Here is a 12,061-nt window from a genome sequence, read left to right on the forward strand (position 1 = left end):
AGTGATCAAATTGATAATTTGTTCAGTGTAGAATACAAGAATAAGTAGTTGTGTAGTGTTTTTAAGAGATTATATTCGTTTATTTTGTATTGAGTATTTGGGTATTTGTTTTTTTTTGTTTTTCTTTTAATTGTAGTAGTTCTATTAAGTATTGTGATAGATACACTATATCTCTTCCTTCAACTTCGTTGAAAAGTGCGTTATCATATAATCTTGGTTTTCTGGTAGCAGAATATACGAAAAAAAATCTGATTAAATTTATTTGAAATTAAATTAATCTAGTTTTATTAATCAAATTAAACTAGTCAAATAATAATAATAGTTAGTTTCAAAATACTATACAGGGTGAGTTTCCTACGATGTTCTCTATGGGTATCTCGGAAACTACTGGAAATAGAGCGTCGGTTAATGGGGAAAGAATTGCAGTTTTGTGGGGTCATAAATATACGCCATTCGGATTTTTGAAAAAGTTTATCGCTTACTAGATATTTCGAAAAAAAAAAACAAATTTTGGCTATTTTAAAACTTGTCCCTAATTCCATTATAATATATTTTAGACAATTTTATTAAGACCTAATTATTAAGGAAATGACAGTACATCAATAAAACAAAATTTCCTTCTTGTGGCGAAAGCTTTGAGCTAATCTACTTAACCTATCACAAGCACAAAATTATGTTTAGGCGGGGCTTACAACTGATTTCTTAGTCTTCTTATACGTTGATTTTAACCACACACCAGCTTGAACTATCTCTGCGCTCTATACGCACCAACCGGTCCAATTCACCATCGTCCCTCCATATCCCCCAACCCTTCCCCACTCTCGGCGCTCCACACTCCACCGAAATCCCCAGTCTCTCCCGTCTACTACTTCCAACTTCCGCCAGCCGCCCATTCAGCTGGCTCGCTCAGCGCTCAGCCTCAGACCGTGTTCAGCCGCGATCGGCTCAAGTCGTGCCGCCGTTCGTCACCCATCGGCAATCGTCGTCGGGCTCTGATTATCGTCATTTTCGTAAATACGCTGCCGAAGAGCAGGAATATGACTTCTTCGGGGATGTTTGGTGCCGTCGTCGCGCTTAAGATGCTTTTGTGTTGGTGTCTCGTGGTGGGAGACCTGCAGAGTGGTGGTGGGACTGTTGCTGCGGGGGGTGAGCCTTGCCAGCCGGAAAAATTGACGGTGTACAGGGTGGTGTTGCACACGTTTTGGAGCAGGGAGAGCTTTCCTAAGCACTATCCGGATTGGAGGCCTGCGGCGCAGTGGTCCAAAATTTTCGGTGAGATTATTGCAATAATTGTTAATTTTGAGCGTTTTTTAATGAGATTAAGTATATCTTATATCGGATATATAAATAAAAAAAGTTGTTGTTTTAACAGGATTTTGATTTTTTCCGACATTCTTCAAGTTTTAATGAAGAGAGTTCCTGCCCTTTGACAAATAATATAAATGACAAACTCAATTGTACAAAACAAAAGTTTTTGAAGATATGCCAACCAGATATAAACAGAAAATCTTTTATTCTGATGTTATTATAGGAATTTTTATGACATTTGATACACAGGTCTTCTATGCATTAAAATACATTTTTTTATATACGACAAAATATTTTGTTGTATCTCTAAATTTCCTTCCAGCCGATGCAGAAACAATTTCTACCAATCATCGTATCAGATTTTTAGCGAATTCATCCTGAAGTAAAATCACTTTAATTTTTTATGCAAAAACCATGCCTCAGACGAAAAAAAGTCAAGAGGTACAAATTGTTTGGAAACGAACGACGATTTTGAAAATAATGTTATTTTAAAACAAGCCAGTTGCATACCATTTTTGTTGCATAGAAAACGTGTATCAAATTTCATCAAGACAACGATAATAATGTCAGAATTATTATGAAAAACCAGTTATTTTTCAGAAAATTTTACCACTTTGTAGCTCAAAAGTTAAGATGTTTGGGACATACATTCGTATGAAGTTTTTTTCTTATAATAGGTCCAAAAATCACCCCCTTAAATATTAGCATGTCGTTAAGGAACACCCTGTAATGATCATAGTAGTTCGTTAAATTAAAAATAAAAAAATACAGTTGGGTTGACGGTTGACTACCTTGGTCTTGCAGTCTAATAAGTAGTCTTCGTCTTGCAGGGTCCAGTCTAGGTTTTGCAAGTCTTGCACTGTTTTATTAATAGACTACTAGAGGCACTTTCTACATATTTAAATAAATAGTTTTCAAGTAATTTAATGCAAATGAAACTTTAAAGAAAGTAACAATATTTGTTTGATAAATATTTTTATTTTTTATAATTTTTAATTTAGAGTCTTCTTCAAGTACCATCTCTTACTCTTAACGGAGTTTGTCTATCATTATGGCTATTTTTATTTTATTTGCGCCTGCTCTAAATAATCCATTCGATGTCCTTGGATTTTTCCTTCCATAATATTCTGGAGAAATTGGTATTTAGGACCTCGTATAATTTCCTCGTAATTGTTTCTTGCAATTGTTCGGAAGTTTCATTTATTATTGTGCCCAAGTATTTGCGGTGTTGGACTTTTTCTATTTGCGTGCTGTCTATTGATATTGAAGTATTTACATTTTGGTCTATCGTTATAATCATGAATTTCGTTTTCTTCAAATTCATATTCAGCCCATATTATTTGCAGTGCTTTGACGTAGGTTCTGCAGATCTTTACTTTTGTCTGTCATTACTACTGCATCGTCAGCTTATCTGATATTGTTGATTCGTTGACCATTCACTTTGATTTCCTCATCTCCCTCTTTCAAAACTTCTTGAAAGATGGTCTCACTATTTATGTATATCGGAAAGGAGGGGAGACAAGATGCATCCCTGACACACACCTCTGAAAAATCATCATCTAATTTGATCTTAGCGGCCTGTCCCCAATACAGATTCGCTATCAATCTTATGTCAATATATAACCACTTTTACCCTTTTAATTTCATTCGAATAACTAAAAGCTCTAATCGAAAAAAATTAAGACTTTAAACCCTTGTAGCTTCGAAACAAAGAAGAGTCGGACCTATGTTGATATAAAAAATAAGTCTTATTTTTACGTGAGGAATCTCCCCACGAGAGAGGCACATGATTTTTAAAAACCCCTGTATATGTTTTGACTATTTATGTTAAAACTAAAAATTAATACGCAGAAACTCTACAAACAAAGATTACAGAGTTGATGAAATTATGTACGTACTTGAATTAATTAAAAATATTGTTTTGTTTGAAAATAAATATATATGAAACCGTTTTTGTTTACCGATCTCCATCGCGCCGAGTCTAATTAATTAAAACTTCTGAAATTTTCAGTCTACGATCCTTAATTACGCTAATTAGCATGGAAAAACGTGATACTCGTTATTAATTGCGTATTAAAAGCGCTGCTCAGTATCACAGGGTTGCGATCTAATAGAGAGGATGGTAGAAAATCGATATTTTAAAATGTTCGATACTAGGTATAAATATAACAACTTTATTTACGTTTTATTTAGTATTTTTAAATGTTTATGGTTATTTTTATTTTAAACTACTCCTTACAAATACTAAGAATGTACAACTTTGAGACTGTTCAATAAGATTTGTCGTTCAATACGAGATGGCGTTGAGGTTCGTTATTTTATTTTTCTTAAAGTGGTACTACTGGGTCATAAACACATGCGAAGTTTCATGTAGATCTGTCAACTGGATCGTATATTTGCAGTAGTTCAAAGTTGATGTGTCACAGAATTTTTGTACAATGGAAAAACTTGAATATCGTGCAGTGATAAAATTCTTATTTTTGTAGCACCAAAACAAATTCACGCAAGATTGTTAAAAATATATAAGGACTCTTCACCTTCAATCCGAAAAGTATAAAGATGGGCTGTTGAGTTTCAAAGAGGCCATACCAGTCTCGAAGACGAACCACGTGAAGGACATTCAAAAAGTACTTCAACGCCAGAAAACGTAGAAAAAATACAGGTTTTGATAATGGCAGACTTTCGCTTAACCGAAAGGAATTTAGTAGATGTCCTAGGCATCTCATTAAGTGTCAGCCATATTTTGTCTAAAAGTTTTGGGATACAGAAAATTGTATGCAAAATTGGTGCCGCATCCCTAACAGCGGATCAATAATACACTCGTGTGCGACTTTCTCAACAATATTTAGTTTGGTTTTTATTACTGTTGATGAGACTTGGGTCTACCACCATGATTCTGCATCGAAACAAGAAGCCAAAGAGTGGTGTGAGCCCGGTACTACAGCTCCAAAGCGAGTTAGGGTACAGAAATCGGTCAAGGTGTTATTAACAATGTTTTGGGATGTGAAGGAAATTTTGTTTATGGATTACCTCCAAACTGGTCAAAAAATAAATGCTGAATATTATTGTAACCTTTTAGACCAGCTGGATGTAAAAATTTGCGAGAAAAGACGTGGTTTACAGAAGAAGAAAATAATTTTTCATCAAAATAACGCACCCTCCCACACAGCTCAAAAAACAATTAAGAAAATCAGTGAATTAAAGTACGAACTGTTGCAACATCCAGCTTATTCGCCAGATTTGGCTCCCTCTGATTTCTGGCTGTTCTCACATCTCAAAAAATTGATGCGTGGAAAACGGTTTTCATCGAACGAAAAGGTATTAAGGAAGGAAGGAATCTGACCTGAAGCGACGTCAGACTTTGTGCAAATTTAGGTCAGGTGCTGGTGATACGACCGGTGACGTCGCTTTCCTATTAAAAGCGACGTCGTTGGATCCGAGTGGGTAAATCCAACGATCTGTCGACGTACAAAATAACAACGTACAATTTTTATTAATTTCCGAACTAGCCCGACGTCTACCCGTTGTCCGAATAGGATACGTCTCACTGATAATCCCTAAAGTAACGTCCAATTATATTTTGTTGTATGGTATGTTCATATTTATAACCTAATTTACGTATCTCTATTTACGTCCGTAAATACAACCCACTAAGTAGCATTTGCGGCCTAATAAACATCATGAACATAACCTAATAAAAAGTTTTTGTAAAAAAACTTAATTTTTTTTATTATGCCTAAAAAAACACTAAAAAGGCATTTAGACATTCATCTACATTTTACAGAAAGAGGTCGAGGCTTTTGCAAAATAATAATAGTAGTAGTGATGTCTTGTCTCCACCCATAAATGCTTTTTATCAGAATGCAGCATCTCGCATTACACTGGTGCATCTTAATTTCATTTTTTAGCTTAGGAAACCAGCAGACCCCATCCTCCTCTCACATGTGAGGTTAGGCTAAAAAAAGTGGCTGTCCATTTTTTTTAAGGAGAAAACAAAAACTAAAATATAGTTGCACAAATCCACAAATCACTGATACGCAAAGTGAGGTTACGTGGCGTACGTTGGAATTATATACGTCATAATACGATTGCCGGTCGTCCGCTTTGATGACTTCGGTCGTGTGAGACGACTAATATTGGAGACCCGATCGGAATTGGTATATTGGTAGTTCATATTAAGTCGGACACAGAAATCCGCCATTCTTAACACGTATCCGATTGTCAGCCATTTTAAAATCGTTTTTGTTTTTAAAATTTATATTCACATTTCGATTTCTAGTAGAATAATATTGATAAGGTTGAGTTTGGGAGGAACGACAGTACAGTTTTATGATTAAACCAGCTAGAAAATTAAAAAAATATTTTGCGAGTAACTTTTTTATAGCTATTTTTAATTTCATAAATCTACCTAATTTTGAAGGCGCTCGTTGTTTTCCGGAGCATTTTAATCAGATATATCAAAAAAGTGACTTCCGTTGACAAAACTGATGTCTGGATTAATGATTCAGAATTATTATAATATGAAATTAGATAGGCACTTATAGTTATATTCGAGGAGTGATCATGAATCCATTTGTAATTAGGTAGTTTGGTTAGGTTTTTATGTATTCTTGGTAGCGAATATGAAACCAAACGTAACGTAAGTGCTTAGCGACGAATTTTAAGTGACTAAAATCCAACGTAATATGATGTTGGTAATTGGTAGAATTACATTCCCTATTAGGTCAGATACCGACGTCGAGGCGACCCGAATCTGTATTCCCCATTTAGGTGCAAATAAGGGTCGTCAGGCGGTCGAACCGACGTTGGTACCCGACGTCGGGTTTATTGAACGCGACGTATACCCTACGTTAGATAACGTCCAAATGCTACTTGGGAAGGAAGGATTAATATAACTAATTTATAAATTAAACTATATTAACGAAAGAGAAAGAGATAATGAAGCTGCTTCAATATGGATGCGAAACATGGACGTTAAAACAAGGAGACATCAAACGCTTTAATGTAGTTGAAATGTGGATGTATCGTCGGATGCTGAGGATAAGTTGGACCTCCAGAACAACAAACTGTGAAGTTTTAAACAGAATGAAAACTCGTGTACACCTAACAGGCACAATTAAAATCAAAAAGACTTCCTACCTTGGATACATAATGCGGCATTCAGAATATGAAGAAATACAGCTCATAATAGAAGGAAAAATCGACGGAAAACGTAGCATAGGGAGGAAAAAGAAATAATGGCTACGTAACATAAAAGATTGGACCCACACCGACGGAAACATCCTTATTCGCCAAGCTCTGGACAGAGAGTCATATGCCATATTAATCGCCAACCTCAACAGAGAAAGCACCTAGGAGGAGGAGGATATTAATGAACCCAAACCCGATGCCTTACTAAATTGGAACAAAGAATGTAGGTTATTAGCATCAAGAACGGAAGCTAGATCGCCATTCAGACCAAATGATTGTCTTAAGGTAATAAAAGAGGGACATTCTATTAGGAGATGGTGCACTGTTAATTGGTTGCCACAAAGAGAACAGTTAGGCAGGGGGTCGTCTTTTAAAAGGCAAGAATGAGAGAAATAGCAGTGACCCAACCTGAGCCGATTCCAAATGATTTCTTCATTTCTGGATGGTGACCGAGCCACAGAAACTTGGAAGAATTAAGGTTTACATTCATATAGTTTATTTGATCTCCTGTTACTTCCCACTCTGCCGGAATACGACTTTTTATTGTGGATATATGTAGAAATTTAAGTTCAGAGATAGAAAATGCAAGTGGTATAAAATCTCCATCATTTGCCGCAGTCTTTGCAATCTTATCAGCATCTTCATTACCTCTTAAACCCACATGGCTAGAAATCCATACTAGATCAACAGTTGAACCTTTAGATATTGAAGAGTGATGCAAATTGAGCGATTTAACGGCTAGAGGATGTTTTGGTGATAATTCGTTTAGGCATTGTAATTAGCGATGGGAACTATCGAATGAATTAGACTATCGAATGGTTACTGAATGAATGATTTCAACTATCGAATGGTTTCATTCGAATAAAATCATTCATTCATTTGTATACTAAAGCATATGTGACAACCTCGCCGTGCGACTAAATGATTATCGTTAAGCCACGACTATCGAATGCTTTTTATAAATGAAATTTAGTATTCGTTTGATTTTTGTCTGCGTCAGTGCATCATTAGTCCTTCCAAATTTTTATAACTTGCCTTCTAAATACTGTGCTATTTTTGCGTTTATTAAAATATTTAAAATACTAAAGTAGTAGTGTTTTTTTTTAAATTGATGATTGTGTACGTGTGCAGGTGGTCAAAATTTTTCTGAAAATTTGTGTGATTTTCCGATCTTTCAATTACTTAATTTTATACGGTATATGGTCTATTTTTTTAATGGGAAATTTTGAGAAGTAACAACTTTTAAGAGAGATGAGGTGAACTTACAATTAATTTTAAAAATACATATGTATTTGTATTTTAGATGTTTTAGTAATATGAATTAGTTGAACTTAATAATCATATTTAAGTAATGTGGTAATGCGGTTAAGTAAATGATTATCGAACTCAAATTTTGGGATGAGAAAATTAAATTGATTGATTAAAGTTTTACACGTGCCAATTTAAAAAAAGTTAACGATATTTGTATTTTATTTATTCTAATTCTCTTACATTTAGATTTTTGCGAATAAATATTTTATTTATTTTTTAAAGTAAATGCCAGTAAAAGCATATATTATTTTTAAATACTAATACAAAGTAATAAAAAGTAATACATATATATATATATATATATATATATATATATATATATATATATATATATATATATAATTATTTTGATTTCTAATTTTTTATTTATATTTTTCTTCTATTACACTTATATTTCATGATTTTAAAATTTGTTAATATAACAAATTAGTTCTGTAATTATTATTATTTAATAAACCAACGTTGCCACACAAAAAATTTAGAAACTATATTATTTTTAAATAGGATCTAATATAAATAATTTGGACTTCTAATTTGTTGTTTATATTTTGCTACTACTTAAAAAAATGTTTATATTAAATGATTTTAAATTTTTGTGTTAATAGGTATAACAAATTATTACTGTTATTATTATTTATTAAACCAGTTTTGCTTAAAAACATTAAAAATCATTTTCCTACATCCAAAATATAAAGTATTATTGCAGTGTAACAACAGAATATTAATAAAAAATGCAAAATATATAGTCATACTATCCCTAACTAACTATAATACCAAAGAATAATATTCTTTGCTAATACCAACTAATACGAATATACGGCAACAGCGCCGTTCATAATGTATTTTCTGTGTAAATACTAGCACCTCAATAAAAAAAATAATGTGTCCTTATCTTTATCTGACTCAAAATCAAAGATGCCGGCTTTTTTCATACCATTGCCACCGACCGCTGTCGGGCTTCTAGGAAAGAAACCTACGTCGCCGGGCGACAACTCAAATCCAGTTTATATTTTATTTAATAATCGATCCTGACGAATAAATGAATTTTACAAATGAATGAATTTTATAAATGAATGGTTTTTGCTGCCGAATTAATATATTTCTAGGCAGATGACGCATCTATTCGATATTTTTATTCGAATAGTTTTCGACGAATGTTTTCTTACTAGCTATCGAATTATTCGAATTAATTGCAACTATCGAATGTTTCGATAGTATTCATTCGATAGTTCCCACTACTAATTGTAATGCATTTAGCGAGTCTGAACATATCACCCATTTAGAAAGGGGCTAGTAGGTTGGAGATTATTCTTAGTGATTCCTTAATAGCAAAAAGTTCGGCAGAAAGGATGGTAGTGGTAGGAAGTAAGCGATATTTATAAGACATATTGTTATGTAATACATCCTGCTGCCTGGAAGAAAAAAAGGTAATAGCTTCCACAGCTGTAGAAGCGTATTTTGGCAGTCTTCCGGATTCTCACTTCAGAGATGGTATCCATAAATTAGAATATTATTGGAGCAAGTGTATTGAAGTGCAGGGAGATTATATTGAATAATAATATGTATTTCAATCCATAAAATCGTGTTTTTGTTACCGAACACCAAAGCTTAGCGAACAACCTAAGCATTGAGAAATAAAAAGAGTTGGAAGAGAGAAAGGTTTGCTCAGCAAGTAAATTACTATACATAAGTGTTGTGACCGAAAATTATAACTAAATAATTTTTTACTTTTATGTTTTTTATGTATGCTGCTTTCTTTAAAAAGATGTATTTTTAGCCTTTTAGCATTGTAGCGAAATGTAATTATTTCCTGGAGAATTTGCCAGAGCATATGCGTTGAATACACATTTGTATACAAACCGTCGAAAATAAATTAATAGGGAGTATGTAATGTATATATTACGCGAAAACAGTGGCTTATTTACATTCACTCTGGCGCCAGTGAACAAATTGGCTCGCTACAGCCTATGTTGTAGCTCTGTGTTTGTGTGTATGCGTGCAGTTACCGACGAGCTGCTTAGATTTCCAGGCTATTTTTGTAGCGTCTCGTTTACTATTCTACGCCTGTCTATAAATATATCACGTTAATTGCAAGCCTTATCTTCTTCTTTTTAATTAGGTTTTATTTAACGTGGAGGTTAGTCTTTGTTAGGGTGTATATAAATAAAAATGAAGTACTATATTCGTTGGCAAGTACATTACTTGAGAACTTGAGTATGTAATAAGTATTTGATAAGCGTTATTAAGATAAAAAGGTTTCTTGAAATACAGTTTTATTGCCACAGAAAGAAAAATCTGCAAAATAAAAATAGTTATTTGTGTAACCAGTGCACAAAGGACATATTTGTTGCACGACACATGAGTTTCAAATGAGCAATCATGCTGAGTACAACAATAGAGGAAAGTCGCCTAATATGGGGAACTTTTTTTGAAAACACTATATATAAAAAGCGTAATAACTTTCGGACACTATTTCTGAATTTTACGTTTTTTTTGACACATTTTAAGCATTTAGTAAGAAGAAACAGGTTAAAAAGAAATAGAGAAAAGAAATATGCAGCATTAAAAAGATTCCCTACCCCATATTAGGGGAATAGGGTATCCTAATATGGGGTACACTAGGTTCGTAATATGGACCATTTACAAAGTAAAATTTCAAAAAAAACTTGAATTATTTTGGGTTGTTTTGGATTAAAACTATTTATTTATAAAACTGATAAATAATGAGTCAAAAAACTTACTTATCTAGGAGTAACATAAAATACATCTGTTAAAAAACTACATCTAACAAAATGTATGAACAGCTAAAATTGCGGAAATTATTCCTTCCTTTATTCCACGCTTTCCGTTTTTTAGGCATCTTAAAGAAAATGTTTTGGTGTTACACAAAATAGGAAATAATCTCCTAATATGGGGTACCCCAAATTAGGAATTGGCAGGTACCCCATATTAGGAATAAACTAGAATTTTGGGAGGGGCGGCTTTTTGCAAAAGGTGTGTTTGTATTTAAAAAAAACACTATTTTCATAAACTATGCTAAATTTTTTACAGAATAATATTATCAAAACTTTAAAAACTAACCTTTGAGTCTCCTTAAACACCCAAAATGCAGCACGACCAAAAAACTTTGCTTACTACACAAAACTGTTATTACCTCAAACGTCAAAACAGAGCACAAGTTTGGGCCAAAAAGAAAATAGTCACCTCCTGGCATGTCGGCGGTTAGTAAACAATGCATACAATAGATGTCGCACTCAGTACTTCCGCAAAAACGGCCTACCCCATATTAGGCACTATCCCCATATTAGGCGACTTTCCTCTATGCTTTTTGCACATGTTGCAAACAACATTTTTTCTATGATCGAATTTAACTTCTTATTTAAATGTTTATTAAAAAGTTTTTAATCGTAGTTCTGCTGTAAAAAATGTCACTTATTTATTTATTTCCTGATTTTTGTCATTTCGTTTTCACACTTTAGTTTTGTATTACGAGCGTTTGGTTTAAATTAATTGTCTTGTGATAATTTAAGCTTAAACATTTTTAATAGCAGACCGTACAGTCGAACATTGATCTTTTTAGAACCTCTTTTAGTGCAAAATGGTACAAGATAGCTTAATAGCCGTAAAAAAAAACTCATCACAACTTTATTAGAATATTTTGAAGGGAAAGCGGTAGTTATGTCTCTTTATGTCCCTTAAGTGTTGTTAAGGAGGTGAGTCTTATTGATAACTCTTTTTATATTTAGAATTAATTTATTTTTGTTTCTTAAAATATTGTTATTAAAAGAAAACTGTGAAAGTGGGCAACGCTGTGCCGGTCAATCTTAATCATGTGACTAAAAGTGGTAAATTACGGTAAGGGACGGTTTCTAGAAAATATTAGTAAAAACAGAACAGTTTGATGAAATAGTAGATATGTAGATGTATATTGACAAATTGAGCTGTTAAACTAATCAGACAGTTTGGTTTGGTTTGGGAAATTTTTGAAAAAAAAATCAGAGATTGAATGAGAAACGATTAAATGACGATTCTGATTGAAATTGACAAACGAACCCGAAAACCCAGACATTTTGCGCTGGTTAATTTGGTGACAATAATGACAGATATTTTTCAGGAATGTTCCGTAATAATAAAAGTTCCTGCTGTTTAAAATACAATTTTAAAGATCAAAATAACGCTAGTTCACAACAATATACCAAAACACTTTACTTTTCTCTAAGTTTCTGATGACGCTAACATGGTAAGCAAAACG

General features: G+C 33.2%; 1 protein-coding gene across 1 annotated transcript in view; it reads left to right on the forward strand.

Annotated features, from left to right (window-relative positions):
- Positions 1-892: 892 nt before the first annotated feature.
- The window catches only part of LOC115882862, a 450,101-nt gene continuing 438,932 nt past the window's right edge, over positions 893-12,061 (forward strand). Inside the window, exon 1 of the mRNA XM_030901110.1 lies at positions 893-1,272. Within this exon, the coding sequence (XP_030756970.1) occupies positions 1,038-1,272 (235 nt within the window). The 5' untranslated portion in view covers positions 893-1,037. The remainder of the gene's footprint in view (positions 1,273-12,061) is intronic.

The sequence above is a fragment of the Sitophilus oryzae genome, unplaced genomic scaffold (genome assembly GCF_002938485.1).
Source record: "Sitophilus oryzae breed Bouriz unplaced genomic scaffold, Soryzae_2.0 scaffold_179_pilon_pilon, whole genome shotgun sequence".
Lineage (NCBI taxonomy): Eukaryota > Metazoa > Arthropoda > Insecta > Coleoptera > Curculionidae > Sitophilus > Sitophilus oryzae.